Source organism: Megachile rotundata, chromosome 4 (genome assembly GCF_050947335.1).
Source record: "Megachile rotundata isolate GNS110a chromosome 4, iyMegRotu1, whole genome shotgun sequence".
Lineage (NCBI taxonomy): Eukaryota > Metazoa > Arthropoda > Insecta > Hymenoptera > Megachilidae > Megachile > Megachile rotundata.
The window spans coordinates 4,541,209-4,566,236 of NC_134986.1; the positions used below are offsets into that span (position 1 = coordinate 4,541,209).

At 32.5% G+C, this 25,028-nt stretch overlaps 1 protein-coding gene across 3 annotated transcripts in view; it reads left to right on the forward strand.

Moving 5' to 3' along the window:
• The window catches only part of LOC100875766 (netrin-1), a 185,507-nt gene that overhangs the window by 90,826 nt on the left and 69,653 nt on the right, over positions 1-25,028 (forward strand). For all 3 annotated transcript variants that reach the window (XM_076531187.1, XM_012294484.2, XM_012294485.2), the window contains exon 2: positions 9,269-9,457. In XM_076531187.1, coding sequence (XP_076387302.1) covers positions 9,269-9,457 — 189 coding nt within the window. The remainder of the gene's footprint in view (positions 1-9,268; positions 9,458-25,028) is intronic.

Below are 25,028 nucleotides of genomic sequence, written 5' to 3' on the forward strand. Positions count from 1 at the left end.
AACTTATTCTCTTTGATTTAAAATATTCTAAACTTTGAATTCAAATTTTTTAAAAAAGAAAAATGCAACTAGCAATTCTTGAAATAAGTAGAAAATTCATATTTGGATTAAAAACATTTCAAAATTTAATATTCCAAATTAAAATGCTTTAAAAACTAATATTCCAAACTAAAAAATTTCAAAAACTAATATTCCAAATTAAAATATCATAAATTTTGATATTCCAAACTAAAGTATTTCAAAAATTAATATTCCAGATTAAAATATTTAAAAAATTTAACATTTTCAATTAAAATATTTTAAATCTTAATATTCTATATTAAAATATTTAATAAATTAATATTCAAAATAAAATATTTCAAATTAAGATACTTCAAAAAACTAATATTCCAAACTAAAAAATTTCAAAAACTAACATTCCAAATTGAAATATCTCAAAAATTAGTATTCTAAATTAAAATATCTCAAAAACTAATATTCCAAATTAAAATATCATAAATTTTGATATTCCAAACTAAAGTATTTCAAAAATTAATATTCCAGATTAAAATATTTAAAAAATTTAACATTGTCAATTAAAATATTTTAAATCTTAATATTCTATATTAAAATATTTAATAAATTAATATTCAAAATAAAAATATTTGAAAATTTAATATTTCAAATTAAAATACTTCAAAAACTAATATTCCAAACTAAAAAATTTAAAAAACTAATACATTCCAAATTGAAATACCTCAAAAATTAGTATTCTAAATTAAAATATCTCAAAAACTAATATTCCAAATTAAAATATTATAAATTTTGATATTCCAAACTAAAGTATTTCAAAAATTAATATTCCAGATTAAAATATTTAAAAAATTTAACATTTTCAATTAAAATATTTTAAATCTTAATATTCTATATTAAAATATTTAATAAATTAATATTCAAAATAAAAATATTTGAAAATTTAATATTTCAGAAATTAATATTGAGAGGCTAAAACATCTCCAATAATTGGAAATATCTCATGCAGAAGAACTTTCGAGTGAAAGCTATTGTTCCTCCAGACTTGGCACTCCAGAGACAAATTAGGTCAAACGGTGCATTGTTTCCCACTTAGATCGTGCGAATAGGCTAGACGATTGCTTTTAGATGATAGAGCACTAATTATATTCATTCCCGACATATTGGTCCTAAAGTAACTCCATTGTCGTAGATGATGTCAAGAACTACCCCTCAATGAAATTTCAATACGAGCTACTTACATGCACTTAGTAACCTAACCTAACCTTAACCGAATTACAACCACTATGCGTCTTCCTTTTGTCGAAATCAGCATCGCAAATTGCTTAATGCACTCAATTTAATTTTCGAACGCATTTAACAACAATTTGCATTTATTTTATTTTCACTTTTATTTATTACTTTCGTTTACATTCATTTGTCACAGAAATTTACAATTACAAAGTCTGTTAAGAAAATTAATTAAATCGAAGAAATTTTTCAATATTTTTATGTCACAAATTAATTACTGTTGTTAATTGCTTAGATATTACTATAAATTTATTTATTAAGAATTTTTTAATTATATTTAAGGTTACAATTTGTAAATAATTTTATATAATAAATTCAATAATTCAGACAAATGATCTAATGAGGTCTCCATTATTTTATTAAATAGTTTGTAAATGTAGTTTGTACAAATATTTCTTATTCATTTGTGGTAAATTTATTTATTACACAAAATTTGTAATCACATAATATGAATACTATAACCTAATTACTGAATGAATTTATACAGAGTGTTACCTGTAACGCTACTTACGATTACATTATTCAAATATTACAAAATACTTTATAAACTTGTATAAAAAAATGATGAAAACAAAGACTTCTTCCCTATTTTACCATAAAATTTATATTGGCAAGAAGTTATTTCCTGTGTCGTTGTAAATTACCGTGGTCGCTGGTAAAGGGAGATTGATAAGGGAAGAATGAAATGTGGTGAATCTTACACACTTGTTAGGGACCACAAGACACCTCATGATCAGTTAAGAGTTCAAGCACGCGAACAGGTGGGCAAGTTCCTAAAACGTGTCGCTATAAATCACCAGTGATTTCTTGGGAGAAATAAAGCAAGGTGTATGAGTGATTTATTCAACGATCGTGTTTTATAATTAATATCCTTCCACAATTTTATTTAACAAAAACTCCACTTTTTAATCAGTGTATCTTACAGACAGTGTATACAAATATTTCAAAATTAACCAAAAACAAGCGTTTGACCTTTTCCGAAAGCAGAAGGCACTTCCAGGATTTATCTTTCGATCGGATATCTCGAGATGTCTGAAAGATTATCCGGTTCTACCCAAACGCCACTCTCGCGCACACATGTGAGCCGCAGACCCATTCACATGCACGCACACATCGGCGTTCCGGGGAATCTAATTAATCGAATTATACTGTCGTGTTTGAAGCAATAACGATACACTAATGAACATGGGAAGGATATTAGTAGCGATAAGAAGCAACTCACAGTTCGTTCCATACGTTTTCAAATAGCTCTTTCGTTTCTTTTATACGGGAAAAGACAACGCCTACGTTCTGTTCGCACTGAACGAAGGAAACACCGTGGTCGTTGATTGAAGACGGTCATAACTTGAAGTATCGAGAAGGATCGATACAGGATCGAGTACTCGAGATAAGACTTTTCTGTTTTGTTTTCGAGAAATACGCCGTTGGTTTTTTTTTTGGAGATCGTTAATATTATTTTGATTTTCTCCGTAGTTTAGTACTAATTCCAGTTTTACTGGGAACATGAATCGAGGCTGTTTCGTTTTAATTAACCTTAATTTACTGGCTGGTATATTAAAATCTTGGAAAATCGTTTCTGTCAGTGATTTTATTTTCGATAAATGTAGCACAGGATTTTTATCGCTTTTTAGTGGACTAGCTTTCATGTATTAAGTACTATTATTTATAATTTATTGGGTGGAATATGCAATAAAGTAAACGATAGATTTGTACAAAATTTCATGTTTTATTCAGATATCAGATAAGTGTAATTATTTTAAAGATATGATTAGTTCTTTGCTAGCTTTTTCAATTTCTTATAATTAATTACAATTTATAAATTAAAAAATTTTGAAACTTCTGAATTTGAAAATTTGAGACGAAAAAATTTGGAAATTTGATAAAGATTTAAAAGTATAAAAATTTGAAAATACAAGAACTTGAAAAGGGTGGACTTCCGTATTTTCCCCATCGAATTTTTTCAAAGTTGATACGTCCCCTGATAGAACTCGAGGAGCCTAGTCGCTTGATATAAGTTTTAAGTTTCGAAAACTTTTAATAAAATTTTTATGAATTTTTATGAGAGACCCTAAAAATACATTGAAGTCTATGGGAGAGAGTTAGGTTAGGTTGGGTTAGGTTAGGTTAGGTCGCCCAAAATGAGCTCAACCCCTTTGAAACACTAATTAAATGTATTAAGACTCTGTATCCGATTGAATAAAATAAAAAAATAAAAAATTTTTTAATTCAATTTTTCTCTCCCATAGACTTTAATGTCTTTTTAGGGTCTCTTATAAAAATTCATAAAAATTTTATTAAGAGGTTCCGAAAGCTGGGATTTGTGTCATTAGATAATTCACCTCAAAGGCTTTCTGGGGATGTATCAACTTTGAAAAAATTCGATATGGAAAATAAGGAAGTATATCCCTTGAAAATTTTCATGAAGAATTTTCGTTCTCCTCGAACGGAAGCTTTGTACCCGAATATACACTTGAACCGGATATATTGCAGAATTCGACATGAAGGATAAAGGGTGCAGCCGCTAAACGCGGACGGAATGTAGCGTGTCGGATCGATCGAACATCCTCTCGATAGTTAATAACCTTGTTCAGCCACCGTCTGAAATTTCTTGATCGATTCCTGTTATTAAAGCGGTGGTTGGCCACGTTCAGGCCCCGGGTTGTTTTCGTAGAAGCAATCGCTGTAATTAGCGATTAACCCGTCGTATAATCGATGTTCCACGTCTTCTGGATTTTCCTTCGCTCTTCGAAAGCCCCGGGTTTATGCTTTTAGCCTCGTTAAGATTTATCGTACACCCCGGAGGAAAAGATTTACAAGCTTGCATCGCGCGAACCTGTACCGCGAATCGAAACGAACCGTTTCGCCATTCTTTATTGCGATTTTTCGCGTTTCTCCTCTTCTGGATATTATATTGCACCGCGTGGATCTGCTTTTTGCCTTTGAAATATTACTCATCGACGCTAATGAGCTTCGTTTGCCGTTTTAACGCATTGCGCTGATCGGGTTTCTTCGTTATTGTTGAACCTCACTTTTGGTTATTATTCTTCTTCTTGGAACGGGCGAACTTGAATAATGTTAATGTGAGAGTGTACAGCTAGGGCCATATAACGTGAACTTTTATAATGGAGGACCATATAACGCGTGGTAATACAGCGTGAGATTATTGCATCGTGTGGTATTACGTTACATGGCAATATAACGGTGGGACTGTCACGACGCGTGTTAATACGACAGGGACGTATTGTATGATGTAATATAACGCGAGACTGTTACAATTCGTAAAGATACAAAGTTGGAGTATTATAATATGTGGTAATATAACCTGAGACTATTGCAGTTCCTGGTAATACGATGCGAGGGTATTACCATACGTGGCAATATAACGCGAGGCTGTTACAATACGTTGCAATATAATGCGAGACCATTACAATGCGTGTTAATACAACAGAAGTCTGTTACCTTACATGGTAATATACGATGAGATTATAATATGTAATGATACAGTGGGAGGTTATTGCAATATAACGCGAGTTTTTACAAGACGTTAAATAAAATGCCATACAATGAATAATAATACAATGTAAGACTATTTGATACCTGGTGCTAAAATGTGAAGCTATTACAATATCCGGCAATATAACGCGAGTCTATTACAACGCACATTAATACAGCAAAACCTTAGGTGGTATTATAATATGAGACTATAATGCATAATAATACAGTACGAGGCCATTGCAAGAATTGGCAATATAACGCGAGACTACTGTAATAATGATATTTGATTTATTGCAATATAGTATGTACTAACATGATTTCCTTTCGCTTAAAAAAGTGCGCGTTTAAACAGATCACAATACTTATCCTTTCGTACTGCACCCCACAATTGAGGTGTTAACTATAACCTAACCTAACTATTGATTTATATCGGTAAAAGTTCAGCTCAGCTCTTAATATAAATACTTCATATCCGGTTCAATACATTCGATAAACTACCCAAGATTCACAGATGTTCTCCCCTTTGGTTAATCTTCCGAGTCTCGACAGCCAAGATGATCGATCCTAACAGCTGCGCGGTAATTATTAAATCTGTTCGATAATTTCATTAGGACCTACATAGGGTGAACCATTGTAAAGCGGCTTAACATTTTCATCACCGAATTCTTTTCTTTAAACTAACAGATATTTTGTAATTATTTACAACTAAAAAACTCTACTTTGGTCTTTCGAGTTATAGCGCTTCTTTTAATAAATTGTAAAATTTCATTTTATACATTTTTTTTGTTGCAAAATGTATTCTTTTAAATTGAAAAAATCTTGCTACAGAAATATAGATTACTATGATTTAACGTATGGATAAGTATATAAATAAGATGACATAACATATAAATAAATAAAATTGTGTAACTTATAAATGATCAAATAAAACGACATGGTATTCAAAGGAGCAGATACAATGATATAAAATATAAATAAAGTAATAAACAAAATGATATGACAAATAAACAAATACCTAAATAAAATGATATATAACAATAGAAGTGTACATAAATATACACAGTTTGATTGAAAAGAAATGCTATATAAATTATGATTAAACAGCGATAAGACGAGAAATCTACTGGGTGGTTTAACTATTTATGGCGGCCACGAAATGAATTTGTACGTAACGCGATTAGGTTAATAGCGTCGGGGAAGCTGGAAAATCGTAGACAAATTGGTCCATCCGGAAGGCACGCTTAATTTTCCTCGTTTTCATCGCGATCTGGGAGATTAATCTGAAATGTCGTCAACGCTCTGACCCTGAAGGCAACACATTTTCTACGTGAATGTGGACGTCTCCTTTGGTGGCCTTTGTGGGGCAAGCATTCCAAGTATTACGTTTTATGGCATTGTTCTCAGAAAATAAGAGTATAAGAAACTTTTTATCCCTTTTGTTCCTTTATGTTGTTTATTTCATACAAAGTAAGATGTAGAGTAGCTACTTTGAAGTTAAATTAAAAATCTTTGCTAAATGCCGAGGTAAATATATCTAGATGGTATCAAATAAAATGTTACAAATTGCTTTCTTAGGATGTAACGAAAATATAATAGTAATTTTGATTGTTTGGAAAATATAATTGACTGTGTTGAAAATATAAATTCTGTTGTAAGAGTAATAAATTGTAAAATGTAAGTGTAATTAACTATGTCTGATTATATGATTTTAGAGATTTGATAATTGGGAAATTTAGGGATTTGATAATTAGAAAATTTATGGATTTGGTAATTTGAGAATTTGGGGATTTTATAATTTGAGAATTAGAAGGATTTTAATATTTGAGGATTTAAAAATTTGAGAATTTAGGGCTTTGAAAATTTGACAATTTAGGAATTTGAGAATTAACGAATTGACAAATTTTAAATTTCAGAAATTTCAAAAGTTTAAAATTTGAAACTAAAAATTGAGAAATTAAAAAAATTTTTAATCTGAAAGCTTAACATTTCTTTAAGCTTTAACATTTCTTTTCTTATTACATAGTAAATAAATAATTATAACCACAATGCATTAAAGTAAATATTGATATACTTTGTAAAACACTGTTTCCGTAAACGTCATATGCCAACCATACTTCACGCATTATCTAGGCTAGAGTAAAAGATATAGTCACCTGTTAAATAAAATCGATAGGCTCATACATATTTTACGTTGGAAAGTACAATGCTTTTCTACTTGTGTGTTAAAACTTCCTACAGAAACTTATAAAAGAAACTTATCGTTTATTATTAATACCTAACAATTATATTTTTCAGTACATTATGAATATACTACTAATTTGTAAATACTTAATTCTGAATAATTTTCAGAATTAATTTCCTAACCAGGAAAGATGTTTTGAAATATCAAAGTATTGCCAATAAACAATCCCAGCGAATTTTATAATTTAGCTTAAAAAGAATTTGAAATACCAAAGTACAATATTGTTACAATATAAAATACCAAAAAATTTAAAAAGTAACAATCGTATAACCTAACCTAAAAAAAGTACTAAATAATACAGTAATTTACTAGTAATATATGTGTAAATACTTCCATAATAATTTTATAACCTAAGCTAAAAATAAACGTTTGCAATACCAGAATAAACAGTTAGTACAAAAAAAGTCCCACCGGCAAAATAACAATGTTACCTAACCTACGAACCGGGGAATAATCGGTAATCTTCGAAAGAGATCTCCGTAGATATATTAATAAGATAAATATTATGAACGTAGGAGAAAATCCATTTGAATTCGTCGGAGTTTAATTCAGCCACGTTTTATTCGCTCGCAATTTCGCGTCTCATTATTGAGCTAACAAAACGGCATTTCGAAGTAGCTGTTCGCCGCCGTTAAACCGTCGTTTCTCGCGAAATTAACGAACCGCGAGAGATCGTTTCTTTTTTTATCCGTCATTTATCGCGATAATGAGTTAGCTGGTGTATTCATTCGAGACCGAAGCGGGTTAGGTCTTGTTTCGTTCGCTCGCGATAACACTTTTCACCGCGTTCCTCCTTCTCGTGCTTCCGGCTTGTTTCCCGTCCTTCCGTTTCTGTCTGTCGTTTCCTCTCGATTTCCCGGAAAAAGGTGTCGTATCAAGCATTGGCCCCCGTCCATTGAATTCTCGAGAAGAACCGCGCTGTAATTTCCTCTACTCGAGCACGACGCTAGCCCGTTCTTCTTCGTGACTTCTTGAAAATAACGGAATAATTGAAAGGCAGATGGTAGAAATGGGTGAGGGGAAAATCCAACTGGGGGAAGTCGCGATTTTAACGGCCCTTCTCGATGCACTCGTACACAATCACTCGACCCAATAATCCGTGTGTCGAGCGTGACTTATTTTCTAAAGGAAAATGCTTAACCACGGGTTCTTACGAGGCTTTCCGACTGGCCGACTCAGATCTCAATGAACTTAAGAGTACACACTGTGCCATTTTTTCATATGTGGATGGCACGTTCAGTAAGGATATGTGACCTTTCACGTGTGTAAATATAATAATTACAAATTTACAAATTTTTAAATTCTCAAATTTCCAAATTCTCAAGTTTCCAAATTCTCAAATTTACAAATTCTCAAGTTTCCAAATTCTCAAGTTTCCAGATTCTCAAGTTTCCAGATTCTCAAGTTTCCAAATTCTCAAGTTTCCAAATTCTTAAGTTTCCAAATTCTCAAGTTTCCAAATTCTCAAGTTTCCAGATTCTCAAATTTCCAGATTCTCAAGTTTCCAGATTCTCAAGTTTCCAGATTTTCAAGTTTCCAAATTCTCAAGTTACCATATCCTCAAGTTTCCAAATTCTCAAGTTACCATATTCTCAAGTTTCCAAATTCTCAAGTTACCATATTCTCAAGTTACCATATTCTCAAGTTTCCAAATTCTCAAGTTACCATATTCTCAAATTTGCAGATTCTCAAGTTTCCAGATTTTCAAGTTTCCAAATTCTCAAGTTTCCAAATTCTCAAGTTTCCAAATTCTCAAGTTACCATATTCTCAAGTTTCCAAATTCTCAAGTTTCCAAATTCCCAAATTGTCAAATTTGAAAATTCCTAGATTCCCAAATTCCTAAATTTACGAATTGCTAAATTCCCAAATTCTTAAATTTGAAAGCTCCTAAATTCCCAAAATTCCCAAATTCTAAAATTTAAAAATTCCTTGATTCCCAAATTCTGAAATTCTCAAATTTACAAATTTAAAGTCTTCTAAATTCAAAAATTCTCAAATTTAAAAATTCCCAAATTCTCAAGCTTAAAACCTCCCAAATTCCAAAATCCTCAAATTTTCTTAAAAACGAGAAATTTCATTTCCCCAATTTGAACACACCAATAAAATAAGCAATCCATTCAAAAGCAACGAAAAATAAAAATATGATCGTTAATGGATATCAAGCAGGAAGAAACAATGAGAAAAAGGGATGTGGTCGGTAATGGGTGCATTTGCCTTATCTGTTTCAGTGTGCAACTGCAACCTTCACGCGAGAAAGTGCAGATTCAACATGGAACTGTACAAGCTGTCGGGACGTGTCAGCGGAGGCGTTTGTCTGCAATGCCGGCATTTTACGGCAGGAAGACACTGTCATTATTGTCGAGAAGGTTACTACAGGGACCCGGCGAGACCGATCACGCATCGTAAGGCCTGCAAACGTAAGTACTCTCAGACAGACGTTAATCACTGCTAATTTACAATCAGTTATTCCCATGCTGATCTATTAATCAGAGATTATCCACTCGTTTGCATGTCCACAATGCGTTTGTGCTTATTTCGTAATCAATCAAGGTTAACCTCTTATCAAGGTTATAGTCGATCATTTTATTTATTTTTAATAATGATTAGAACCGATTATATTATTGGACATATGCGATTGCTCAGATGTAGGTTTTTCACTTATGAGGCTATTGAGTAAAATACTAATTAACTTGTTTTCAAAAGCTTGAACATATTTGCCTACGAAGTTGTCACATATGTTTAACAATGTATCATTTACTTGTGTTGCGATTTTATTTCGTGATTAATCAAGGTTAACCTCTTATCAAGGCTAAAGTAGTCGATCATTTTATTTATTTTTAATAATGATTAGAACCGATTATATTATTGGACATATGCGATTGCTCAGATATAGGTTTTTCACTTATGAGGCTACCGAGTAAAATATTAATTAATTTGTTTTCAAGAGCTTGAACATATTTGCCTACAAAGTTGTCACATATGTTTAACAATGTATCACTTATTTGTGTTGCGATTTTATTTCGTGATTAATCAAGGTTAACCTCTTATCAAGGTTAAAGTAGTCGATCATTTTATTTATTTTTAGTAATAATGATTAGAACCGACGTCTAGTATTATTCAGGTAAATGTTTATATCACTGGACATACGTGGTTGCTCAGACAATGGTTTTTCACTTATGAGGCTACTGGGTAAAATACTAATTAATTTGTCTTCAATGTTTTGAACACATGTGGATATTTGATTTGCCTATAAATTTGTCACATATGTATAACAATGTGGTCACTTACTTAATTGTGTTGCGAGTTTATTTTGTTATTAATCGAGGTTAACCTCTTATCAAGGTTAGAGCAGTCGAACATTTTATTCATTTTTAGTAATAATGATTAGGACCGATTTCTAGTATTGTTTAGGTAAATACTTATATTAGTGGACATATGTGATTGCTCAAATATAGGTCTTTCACATATGAGACTATTGGGCAAAATTAATTTTGGTAAGATTAATTTGTTTTCATCACCTTGAACATATATGATTGACGTTTAAATGGTGTACGAATTTGTCACTTATTTTTAACAATGTATTCATTTACCTAATCGCATTTCAATTTTATATTTTGTGATTAATCAAGGTTGACTTCTTATCAAGGTTAGAGCAATCGATTGTACATTTCATTTATTTTTAATAACGATTAGAAACGATTTCTAGTATTATTTATATAAATGGCTATTTTTAGACATAATGATCACTCAGATGTAGGTTTGTCACATATGAAATTATTTTATTTTTTGGTTAATAAGGGTTACCTTCTTATCAAGGTCAGAGCAATCGATTATACATTTCATGTAATTTTAATAATAATTATTAAAATCAATTTGAAGTATTATACGGATAACTGATTACATTATTGAACATATATGATTACTCAGATATAGGTTTTTCACATATGAGTCTATTAGGTAAAATGTGAGGAATCTCTTTTGAACACCTTGACCATACATTGACATTTAATTTCCACATGAATCACTTATATTATTAATTTATACATTATGTATTACGTATGTATTATGTATTTATTTATCTACAATACAAAGTTTGTTTACCTACAGTTACAGTTTCATTTCGTAATTAATAGTTAGCATCTTATTAAGATTAATGCAATTGAGTCTGCACCTGATTTTTAATACTAATCACTTGAGTCTCCTGTCACTTAATTAAATATAATTATACTATACTTAAAAAATTAACTTGAAATACCTATTAAAAAAATGACTAAAAACCAAATGATTTTCATGTTCGTAAATTTGAGAAATGCAACGTTAATGCTTCAACAGCGCGAAGGGTAGGTGCAAAGGCGGTTACGTTAGCACGGAAGACCAAACAAATCCACGGTGTTCTAATCACACGAATGGAATGTAATAAGTGAACATGTGCATGTGGATTCATGGTGTACCATAGCAGTGTGTATATAGAATGGTGCGAGCATGAATACCTTCTAGTCGTACTTTCTCGCGCCAGGAGATCGTTATCCCTGGCGGTGGTTTCTGGCCCTAGACAAACCGACATAAATTGAATGTCTTGGGATTGGTGGGGAGGGGTCTTTGCTCGGTTGGTAGCCACTTTGTAACAGTACCGGGAAACACAGATGAAATTAATAGTAATAACGGGGTAATAACTGGATTCCATTTATGGCGGGATGAGCTTTAACAGCGATTGACAGTTCAGAACCAAGATTCAGCACTTTGTCTAACCGAACTCGTATTAATTACATTTTATCGTAAATTCTCTTGAACTATAATTAACCCTTTCGAAGGGTGAGTCACCATTTTTTATTTTTGTTACATGTTTTGGTACAATTCTGTGAATAAATACTGTACTTAACATGTGATAACCATGTTCTTCTCATCTTGTACCTTTGTAATTCTTGCCTTACGTTAGTATAAAATTGTTCTTACTTTAAGTTCTAGAATATGATCAAGTTTTATGAATGACTGGACCCTGCACATCTAATAAATCACAAGACTTATTGTGTATGTCAGTTTGTGTTTTTAATACATTAACTGCCACAGCCAGTAGACTTATTAAAATTGTCTTAATAAGATTAACAAATCCTACCAAATATGTTCACTATATTTTGCTGTACTTACTATCCATAGTTCTAAGTAGTAACACAAGTATTTAGGTAAGCGAACAAACTCTTAATAATACAAGTCATAAATCCATGTAAAAATTTGACCGTCCTATGCGTATGATATAAACGTCATATGTAACAGTCAATATTAATTCACTACCCTTCATCAACAAATATTTCTAATTTTCACTTGCAGACTACGTTAATAGTTTTAAATAAGAACTATATAAACAAGGACTCCTTTAAACTACAAAAATATATAAATAATATCGCCGTTAGAGTTTCTAATTTCTGTTATCATCCCCAGCCCTGCGTAGGGTTATTGACACAAAGGCCGAAGTCAGTGGCACGTTAATTACCTTCTGAAAAGGTATTATGTTGTTGTTCTCCCGGTGAATATAATTCGCCAAACGAAACGCCCGAGGTTACGTTTCACGGCGTAGAAACGAAAGGATTGACGGCCATTTCGTTGCGTCCCACGCGATACAGCCTCGATGGTAGCTTCTTCGCTCTGGGACCTAATTTATGAAAGTTCTACTATCCTAAGACGCGTTTAAATCTTCTTTTCGTGCCGTTGGCTCGCGGTGAGTGTCGTGTCTCGTTGTTATCTTAACGGCTGCGCTATGGCCGCTAACGAGAATACAGACTGTTCGTTATCTTCGCGACGAGAGCACGCGCAAGCCCTCGGCACGACACTTGTGTTTTATACAGGCTGATTCACGCAGCTATCGCGTTATAATTCTGAAAATTATTACACGGGTTCTTCAACTTTGACCCGCCGAACAATTTTGACTAGTGTCAGAATAAGGTATTTTACATCCCCTAACTTTTCGCTTTTATTAATCCTTTGCGGTCGTATGTCTGTTCTCAGCCATCACAGCACGGAACTATACTAATCTTATACTTTCAACCACAATCAAAAATCAAGTTTTCAACGGGATATAAGGTTATTCGACCTAATGTACCTGTTCATTGCACCGAACCTATCGACTTTTTCAGACTCTTTTTTACAAACACACTGCTTGAAACAATTGTACTAGAAACAAATAAATATGCAAAAATAAAATAGAGCAGCAGAACTTATTTGGTCGATCAACATGGAATAACTGGATCGATGTGACGGAAGAAGAGTTAACAGCTTTTTTGGGGGTAATTTTTAACATGGGCACCAGATCCTAATATAAACTATTATTGGACCAAGGACCACGTTGGGAAAGTCTGTTGGTTTTCGACAAATATATTAACTCTTGATGCAAAAATGAATTGAAACACACTGAATATTTATTTCAAAGTAATAAATACTGCATAGTGAACAGCCGATTGTTTCAGTGAGCGTTTGATCGTAACTTTAGTTCGTGTGAGCATTTCGTATAGTAACCTCCCTTCCGAGTCTATTAATAATAGCATTTTTTTTTAAATCATAGTTTCATTTAATTATAAACCATTTCCAATAATATCAAAGGAAAATGGATCAAAGAATACACTTGTAGATCCAAGTTTTCGTTAGGAGCACAGTGGTACATTGGAATGTCTCAAAAATTGTCTCATTTCGCAGCCACCTTACAAAAAAGACTTTACAACAATATTTGCAGGGTATGAAGTGCACAATAGATATTGGTAAAGCAGATTTTGAAAACAGTTTGTTCTCTTGGCAAAGTCAAGGTCACGTGGGTTTTTTAAATAGGCACATACATTTTCTTTTATTCATAGCATTAGAGGACATCGAGACGAATTCAAAACCCATATTACATGATATTTTTATTAACATATTACTCGATTTACAGAAGTTGAAATGTGAAGTAAAAGACCGGAATATTACGCGTTGGAAGGCGGCATACATTTTGAACATGTAATTAAATAAAGTGTATTTTTCTTACATTCTAGTCGCGTGTTTATATTCAGTAATCTCTTCGGAATCAAATAATGGTTACACTACCAAAGTCAAAAGCTAAGTACTTTACATTTCCTCTTCACATATGAGCAATTCTGCAACTTCCTAAAGATCATAACAAATCTAACGTGTATAAGAGACACTTAATACCAAAGGTGCCAAGTGTATGATCGCCCGCAATTTATCGGCCTGGAAACATTTAGAAACGTTAAATTCATTTCTGGTAACGTTTCCACGCGACGGGCGCAGCATCCACGGGTCAGCTCGCAACGACATTAGATACGGCTGTTAGCTCGTTGACGAGGCAACAAATTTCCCGGCCAATTCAGTGCGTCGTTGGTAGGGATAGAAACGTAAAGAGGTAATATACTAGATAGACAGGATCGAACGTAAACGTGGTGTACGGAAGGTGAGAAAGGGAAAGAGAGAAAGCGACCTGGTCACCGTGGTTGTTTGTGTGTCGTTGGACGATGTTGGAAATCTCGGAACGAGCAAGTTGGCTCGCCTGATGGTACAGTCGGTAGAAAGTATCAATTGTCTAGGGGAAATGTGGAAGTTATGCGGGTATATGGGTGAGGAAACGTGGATTCGATGGAATTTTGGGGATTCTAGGAATTCGGGATTTTTGGGATTTGTGGAATTTAGGATTTTTGAGATTTGAAGATTTTGAGGTTTGGAGATGGAATTGGTGAGGAATTTGGAAGTGGAAGAATTTGGGATACTTGGGATTTGAGGATTTTGAGATTCGGAGTTGGAACAGGTGAGGAATGAGGATATTGGGAAATTGACAAATTTAAGACTTTTGGATTTGCAATTGGCACCATTAAGAAAGTGAGATGTCTGAGAAAGTAGGAATTTGAGTTTTGGATGTGGAGCAAGTGAGAGATAGGTATATTTGGACATGAAGAATTTGGAAAATTGGTGATTAGAAAATTAGAAAGTATAGAAATGTAGAAATGTAGAAATTTGGGATTTTGGAAATTTGGTAATTAGAATATTCAAAAATTCAGAAATTTAGTAATTTGAGAATTAGGAATTTGGCACATGAAGATTTGGACATTTAGTAACTAGAAAATTTGAAAATGCAGAAATTTGAGAATATGGAAATTTGGAAACGAAAAATTGGGAATACAGAAAAGTAGTAATTTGAGAATTTGAAAATTTGGAAATTTGAAAGCTAGAAAATTTATAAATACAGAAATGTAGTAATTTCCGAATTGGGAGATTTGAAAATTTGAAAGTTGGAAAATTTATAAATGCAAAAATATAGAAATTTGAGATTTTAGAAATTTGTAAACTGGAAAATTGGCAAAAACAAAAATATTGTAATTTGAAAATCTGAAGATTTGAAAATTTGAAAGCTAAAAAATTTATAAACACCCAAATGTAAAAATGTAAAAATTTGTAATCTTAAATATGTAAAAATACAAAAATTTATCAAGCTAACAATATGCATATCTACAGAATTAAAACTTAAAATTGTGAAATTCCTTTACATTTTACAAACCATCCAAAATTCCAAGTAAACGCTACGTTAGATACAAAGCAGTTGTTTGCAAGGAAATATATATTTCAAGAGAGAATGAAAAAGATAAAATGGAGTGAAAAGTAGATGCATCTCCGAAAGGTGTGTTTCATCCCCTTTTTCCCGCGTGTTTCGTGGCGTCGCGACGCAAACGTTGCATCGAGTGTTGGTGCCATTTCCACGGTTAGTGAACTCCGAATGGCTCCCTAGGCGAATCCTCTCAATTTTGTGCCTCGAGTTTCTAGCACACCAAATATACGGCCCTGTCCAACTGCTTACGGGTACAGTCTACTGCAAATCTAGTTTCCCTAGGGAAAATGTCGCGACTAAAAATGGAGTTTTGTAGCTGTCCCATTCGAGGAGGTACTTTTCACTTTTCATTACTGTGGATGGGAATTTGAACGTTTAGGAATGGGTTAAGAATTTTTAGGATGTCGGGATTTTGGGTATTTAATTTATAAATCTGTAAATTATCATATTTTCAAATTTGCTAATTTCTGTATTTACAAATTTTATATTTGCTCTTTTATTAACCCCTTCCCGTGCTTTGACGAGTCTCACTCGTGACGCACTCACAACTCAAACGTGATTAATGTTACTCAAATTTTGAATACTCTTCAACTTGAATTTTAGATCCAACTATAATTTGCGTTGTCAAGGATCCCTGAATATAAAATACTTAGAATATTTTAATTTTCTTTGTTCGTTTTAATGTTATAGTCCTGAATGGTTAGTCTTGACTGACGCACCTCATAAATAAATGGCACGGCAAGGGGTTAAATTCCTGAATTTTTAAATTTCTTAACTTGTAAGTTTCAATTAATTTAAACAAATGATTTAAATATCACTAAATTTTCAAATATTTCAATTTGTGAATTTCCAAATCTAAAAATTTTTAAATCTTTAAATTTCCATATCTACAAATTCGAATTTTTTAGTTTTTAAAAAATCTGATTTTCCAATTCTAAATCTTCCAATTTTTCACGTTTCAAAATTACTAAATTTCCAAAGCCCAAAATTACTGTATCTCCAAATTTAAATTGTTGAATTTTCCAAGCACACAAATTTTCTAATTCTGGAGTTTCTAAATTCCTAAATTCCTACATTCTAAATTCCTACATTCCTACATTCTTAATTCCAAGAATTCCTAAATTCTTAAATTCCAAAATTCTTAAATTCCAAAATTCTCAAATTTAAGAACTCTTAAATTCCAAAATTTGAAAATTTGAAAATTCCTAAATTCCTAAATACCTACTCAAATTTAAAAACTCCTAAATTCCCAAATTCTCAAATGTAAAAATTCCTAAATTCCCAATCTCTCAAATTTAAAAATTCCTAAATTTCCAAATTCTTAAATTTAAAAACTCCTAAATTCCAAAATTTGAAGATTCCTAAATTCCCAAATACTCAAATTTAAAAACTCCTAAATTCTCAAATGTAAAAATTCCTAAATTCCCAATCTTTCAAATTTAAAAATTCCTAAATTTCCAAATTCTTAAATTTAAAAACTCTTAAATTCCAAAATTTGAAAATTTGAAAATTCCTAAATTCCCAAATACTCAAATTTAAAAACTCCTAAATTCCCAAATTCTCAAATTCCTAAATTCTGAAATTTAAAAATTCCCAAATTCCTAAATTCTAGAATCCTCAAATTTAAAAATTGAAAAATCCTCAAATTCAAAACTCCAACCTTCCCAAATTTTCAAATTTAAAAGTTCTTAAATTCTCAAATATTAACATTCCTTAATTCCAAAATTCCCAAATTAAAATCTTCCCAAAATTCACACTAAAAAAAGAAACCCCTACGACTCTGCAATTAAATATCACCCAGTACCACGTGATCGAACATATTAAAACATGCATACGCACGCAAACCCACACAATCATAAATTCACTTTGATCGTTAATAATTACAATAATACCTCGTCCCATTCTCGTTTTCATTTTTTAAGTTTAATATCGTTTATCGAAGAATTGCATCCTTGGCGGAGCAGTTTGCGTGTGCACACACTGGGCTGGTAATATTAGAAGCTTCCCCTGTTTGTATAGCACGCGTGGCCATACCGGTACGATACGTTTCAACTGTATCCTACCCCGAAAGCTTCACCCCGTGTTTACTTTAACCTCAGTGACACCCTCCGGCAAGGGTTGCTTCTCAAACACAGAATCGGTCACCGAGATATTCCTGCTCTTCTGCCGACTAACCTTACTGCCCCTTCGAATATCCATACGTTTCTGACCATATCTGCTGTAACCTAACCTGACATAACCTATAATTGAGTTTTATCTCTAATTCTCTTAATTACGTTTAACTCTTTCTTGATTTATCCTATTACTTTATGTCTTTTGTTTAAATTTGTTTAGTAGGTTTATTTCAACCGTGTCGGATTTTTGTTAAATTTTTTTTATGGGTTGTTTTAGGTGTTTTTATAGACTTTTCTAATTATGTTAGAATTTGATTAGACTTTCTTAACTATATTTTAGCTTTTCCTAGGTTTTTCTAATTATCCTAGATTTTTACAATTATATTCCTCAAAATTTTATTAGATTTTTTTTGGATATGTTTTTATAAATCTTATCAATTGTGTTAAATTGAGTATTCGAATTTGAATATTTGGGAATGTAGGTATTTTCAAATTTGGGAATTTGGGAAACCTGGAGTTTTTACATTTGAAAATTTGAAAATTTTTAAATTTGAGAAGTTGGGAATTTAAGAATTTTTAAATTTGAGAAATTGAGAATTTAGGAATTTTTAAATTTGAGAAGTTGGGAATTTAAGAATTTTTTAATTTGAGAAATTGAGAATTTAGGAATTTTTAAATTTGAAAATTTGGGAATTTTCCTATCTGATAATTCGGGAATTTAGGAATTTTCAAATTTGAAAATTCTGGAATTTAGGAATTTTTAAATTTGAGAATTTGGGAATTTAAGAATTTTTAAATTTGAGAATTCGGGAATTTAGGAATTTTCAAATTTGAAAATTCTGGAATTTAGGAATTTGAATATTTTGGAATTTAGGAATTTTTAAATTTGAGAATTTTTCTCAACATTTTCTGAATTATCTTAAGATTTTCCTGTTATGTTTTTGAATTAAATTTTTCCTAAATTTTCCAGTTATGTTTAACTGTTTTAAAATTTTCTTATGCACCTTCCTAAGTTTTCCACATACTTTCCCATATCTTTCTCAAATACGTTATATTTGTCCCACATTTTTCCAAAATATTATCTTGATTCTTTTCCAAAAGCTTTCCATCTTTGTTAGATTTTTTCAACATTCAGATTTTCCTCCTTTTCATTGTATTTACATATCACATTTTTTATAAAACATTTTACATTTGACATATTAGATTTTACATTATACCATTTACATTTCACATTTTACATTTTGCATTTTACAACTTAAATTTTGTATTTTATAACTTGTATTTTACATTTTATGTTATACAACTGAGACTTTACTTTTTATAGCTTGCATTTTATATGTTACATTTCACATTTTACATTTTATGTTATCCAACTTAGATTTTACTTTTTACAACTTGTATTTTACATTTCGCATTTCCCGCCTTACAATTCAGATTTTACATTTGATGTTTGTCACTTGACATTTGACGTTCGATTGTCACGTTGACATTTTACGCTTGATATTTGTCATTTGACATTTTGCACTTTGCATTAACATTTTCACCAAGATTTTTACAATGGTTTTTCATTAGCATTTTACAGAGCATTTCTCTAAGTGTATCCCCGAGTACCGATGAGTACATTTCTCAGTTTATTCGTCTATTTAGTTTAATGTGTTGCATAATTCATTGTAATTTCAGCTACTTCAGAGGAAACGTCGGTAATATTCAACTGCAAAGGCGAACACAAGCGTTTTAACCGAGCGCAAACGAAATTGGATGCTCGCGCGTAATTACATGCGTACCCGTGTATTTATTTGAACAAAGGGTAACGAGGATTGGCAAATTCGAGAGCACTTGATTTCTTTGTCTCGTTTTCTGCAGTCTAGAGTCTAGACGATCGATCATACCAACTGTGCGTTATAAACGAGTTACGAAAATGCCGCGAAAGGAAATCCGATTGAACCCTAATCAATAAAAAACTATACAAATCATTCTTCACTAAATCTTATATTTATTCTGAAAATACACTTATAAATACTTCTTACGTATACCGAAATTCAGAATTAAATAACACCAATGTTCAATAATAAATTAGTATACTTTTCTCTTTAAAAATTTGAAGTTAGGTAGCAAGAAATACTAAATTAAAATAAGAGAATACATTTTCTTGTAATTTTAGTGTGAAATATAAAGTAATTCAGTGTTTTAGTATCTACATTCTTTCATATCACGAAATTTTTATATAAATTGTAATAGGTTATTGGAATCATTCTTTCGCGCGGGCTTTTTAAAATTTGAAATTGGTGCTATGTTTAACTTACACGTAATATTAAATTTTTTTACTGTGTTATGACTTATTTCGTCTTTTGATGGACAGTTTAAAATATTATTTAAAATTGTTAAATCTTTCCTATTAATAAAAATAAAATTCATACATATTTTTCTACAGATATAAAGTATGCTTCAAAATAATATAAAATTCATTTAAAATAATAATTTTAAACAACCTTTTTTACGAATTATAAATTTTTCAAGAATATAATAAAAATTTCCTTAATTTCTGCACGTGACCTATCAAGTTAAAGAAACTAAACCATAAGTGTAAATTGTCAAATGCGCACCATTTACAAAATAATAGACCATCTCGCAATTCGATCAAATAGCGGTATATCTACGATCTAAGCTGTCATCGTTTTTTAAGTCGATCGAAGAAAGGAATGCGTGTATTATATCGACGTACGTACCTCTGATCCTATTATTCTCTTTTAATCGAATGTCAGAACGGAATTGAATTCCCTTTCGCGTCATCGCTATCGTATATATATATTTTTTTTCTTGGTAACCCAGTCGATGTCTGTCCGTCTGTGTCTCATTGTACCCGGTGCAGTCTTAGTTGTGAAAACGCCGGTTACACGAACGAAAAAAGGTATAGAACGCACACGTACAGTAGTACAGAAAGGTGCTTGAACCCGATACCAAGTGCAAAGCTTTCCTCGCATACTCGGCACACGTTAGCATGTTCATTATCCACCACTTAGCCAGGTCTTAAACCAGCGGTGCTTGTGGTGGGATCAGCACTATTAGTCTCTCACGCCCAACCCCTTTTCTTCTTCCTCTTCCCCATTCACTTCCTTTGCATCTTTCTTTTTCTCTCTGTCCTTCACCGCCTTTTGCTATCATTTCCTTCTATTCGTGCCCTCGTCGCTTCCACCTGACACTTGCCACCCCCATTCCTTTCTTTTCAAACCGATACTTTACTCACTTGCTTTGTCTTTGCTCTCCGCTCTTCATCTATTTCTATTCCGACGATTCTTTCGACGGGGTTGTGTTCATTTCATTGCTTCACAAGTCTAAGCCCTCGTCACGAAAATTCTTTCTTGAGAAAATTGCATTTTACGCCCGATAAAATGACCTAGTGGGAATAAAGTCTTCCACGTGTATTATCAAATACTGCATATACAGTAAAGTACCATATGTAAAGGTGTTGAGTGTGGAATGATTGATTTTAGATCGTTTAAATTCTCATCTAAAAATAGTACTAAATAGTGCTATATTAGGTTCTGGAGACTAAAATGACTGATTACAAATCGTCTAAAGTCTGCTCTAAAAATTCTACAAAATTGTGATTTGGATATATTCGATTCTTGAGAATGAAATGATTGATTGCAAATCATTTAAAGTCTCAACTAAAAATACTACAAAATAGTGATTTTCATATATTAGGTTGTTGCATATGAATTAATTCCGTAACATCAATAACACAACTTGATGACATGAAAGCATTACAAATCAGTACTTGTACAACATCAATTTAAAGCTTAACATTTGCTAAAAATGATTATACAAACTAATTATAATAATTTTTTTAAAGCATAAATCGTATCATCACTGATCTGATACTGATGTTTATAAAACAGTTTGTAGTGATCAAAATTCACGTGTACTTTTAGGGTAGATTGTCAATTTTATACCGAATATAGTAACAGAAGGTTTTAATCATGTAACGCGTGTTAAATTAATATTCGCATTACGGATAACAAATGAGAGCCATAAATTTATTTGGTTTCATATTTATTGATCGTAGCGTTTCTTTATCGCAAAATGATATCAAACGGCTGTTAATATTAAAGGGATAACGAAAAGCTATTAAGTAAAGCCATTTCGGGCAAATGTTTGTAGAAATTATGCAAAAATAACGGTTCAGTATGAGAGAGGGTTCTAGCATAAAGGATTTGGTTAATCAGATTGAACCAATTATCCAGCCCTGACAGGCGCTCCGAAACAAAATACGCTTTCGGAATACAAGATTTAGCATAATCGTGGGCCTAAGGTAACTAAACTTCCAAGCCAATTAGAATTTGAATAAGTAGCTTAAAGTCAGTGTCGAGTAATTTCTAGGCAAACTTGAGTTACATCTCCGGTATCCGTGACGTAGTAATAAAATGTACACGATGTCGGGATAATTTTTATATACAAACTTGAAATAAAACGAAAATGTTGGAGAATAACTGGTTTAACAGGTAGAAAAATTGAACGAACAACTTTGAACGAACAATTTTTTTATTTCTGAATAACTTTGGTACCAATTACTTGTGTAGTTGGCACCCGAGTGTTAACAGACTTGCAAATTACCTATTAATCTATCAGGCAAATTAACAGAATGATAATCAACCATTTAAAAATAACAATTAAAATGTTGCAACGTTATATTTGGTAAACTTGAGCATAAAAGGTCCAGTTTCATAACCTCTCAAAGAATATCTCTAAAGATACAATAAATTGAAGATAACGACACAAAGTATCCAATATCTGCAACTAAAACCTGAATATACCTTTGTTAACGTAAAAATGTCGGATAACCCACGTTATTTCCTCGAAACATCGCCGTTAGACATAACAGATAGATACAAGAGTGTTCCACACACTCTGCGGAGCATTACAAAGATGCAATTTGGCATCCTGCTCCTTTATAGTAACAGGATTGGCAAGAAAATTTAATTTGGCTCCCGGTCCGATCTAACTTCTCGTTTGAACGTATCTTTCACTTCGCTGCTAGCTCCCAGCAAATTTCTAAGGGGAAACGAAAGAAAAAGGAAGCAGCCTTCAGCTTCCATCCGAGTAATGTAAATACCAATCGACAACGGTATTTCTAGCTTCGAAGTTTTCAGCTTTCGGACAGGTACTATTAGTTATAAAGCCGTTACGTCCGAGAGGATGATAGATAAAATCGACAGTGAAAAGTTACAGAACGGATTGACCGGAATGAGCACTTCAAGGATTAATACAAAAGGTAGCTGACGCTTGATAACGTTCTCTTTAATCACTGTAATGTAACTCGATCTATCACCGTTCACAAACACGGCGCGGGTTCGTTTCAAATTCGAACCTTTCACCTTGATTTCTTTTCTAACGCAACGATCGTTTGCGCAATGAAAGTTTGGGAAGATGTGTCATACTTCCAGAGGGATAAATTACGAACTTCGTAATCCTTCGAGAGAGAGGAAAGTTTTCCGCCATTTTGGTCTAAATCGACTGTGACTCAAAATGATGGTGAACTTTAAATTTGTCTGAGGTATTATTATAATGTTACTGGACAAATCTTATAACTAATTTGTTATAACATTGAATTTATTTTTATTTAGTTTAATTGAAGTTAATTTGATGAAATTTGGAACACTAATTGAAAGGGATTTAAACGAACGTTTGAAAATATTTATTGTTCATAACAAAATTGACACTTCAACAAATTAAATATTTATACTTGAAATTTAAATAAGTACTAAATTGAATCATAAACCAACGACGAAATTTGTCTCTTTACCTTTTAACGAAAATTTGTCTTCGCGTAATGGATTCAAATTTTCGCGCCACCCGAAACCAACATGGCGGAGCATTGGTTTCGATTACCAGGCGTCACCTGACAGTTTCGATACGAAATATCAATTCCCGCAGGGGAAAAGAAGGAACAGTCTAGCGAAGGAACGCTTTGTACACCTGGCAACAAGATATTTGGCCGGATGTAACCTTCGCGGCGTGTAACATTGGCAAAAGGAAGATAAAATCATAGAGAGAGGACGTGCAAGGGGTCGAGAAAAAGAAGAGAAAGGTAGCGGAGTACAGAGTACCTGCAGCCGAGGTGCAACTTGCAGACTCACCTTTGTTTGAACACGCAGGATTCTCGTCTCTCTCTCTCCTCTCTCTGCTCCATCTTCATCTTCTCTTCCGACTTTCTTCGTTTCTCTTCAACTGCTTGCATACCTCTACGTTCTCTGCCTCTGCAAGCGTATCCCGAGGGTTACGCGCGATTTATGCGTGCGACTGTGCACAGCTTCAAATTTATATGTGCTACGCACACGTGGGGTTTAAGAAATAGTTCTTTATCTGAAGACGTAGAGAATAACAGTGTTCTCTAGGGAAAGTCCCGACGTTTATATAACCGTCAACGGGTTATAGAAATATTGGTCTAACTACTTTTAATGGAAACAGGAAGGTTTATAGATTCATAGGACAAGATTAATAAGTTACTCTTCTTCTTGGTACAGACACTAGTAAGGTACCAACTTTTCCTAGTTTTTTTTTAGGGAAAATGACGATGTAGCAAAATAAAACGCTAAGGAACCTAGCTAACCTAACCAAATATGTCCCTAGAAAAATCAGTAACTCACTCAGAGATGCAAATGTTCAATTGTAAACATCAAATACCTAATTATTAACATTTTGTTCAAAAATTAATACCTCCAAATGGCTCAACGTGGAGACATAATCCTGTGATTAACCTCTTCGTTAAATTTTAAGCTACAATCAACTTCCAGTATTAATTTAGCAAATAGTAATTTCGGAAATATTTGCATGGAAATGTGACAAATTAAACAATAAGCAATCATTTTCATTTTACACAGTATAATGGGAAAGTAACGGAACTTTTTAAATTCAAGGAAAACTACTAGCGCTACCTATTAAAACAGTATGTTATCTGAGAACAGTGCACCTCCCCTACAAAACACAGCAATCATTATTGGAATCGAGCAACGAATTGTAAACTTATAGCGTTTAGTGCGACAGAACCTTTCGTCAGCGTGTCACAAAATCAAGGGCAAACGCAACAAATTGCTCGTGTTGAATATTCCGAGGATCTTATCAAAACAGCCAGACGAAACTGTACATTCCTGGAATCAATTGTAACTAGTGATGAGACTTGGTGCTTCAAGTATGAACCTCGAACAAAGCGTCAAAGTGCTGCGTGAAAATCTCCAGGCTCTCCAAAATAAAAAAAATTGCGATTCCAGAAGTTCCGAGAGAAGACAATGTTAATTTGCT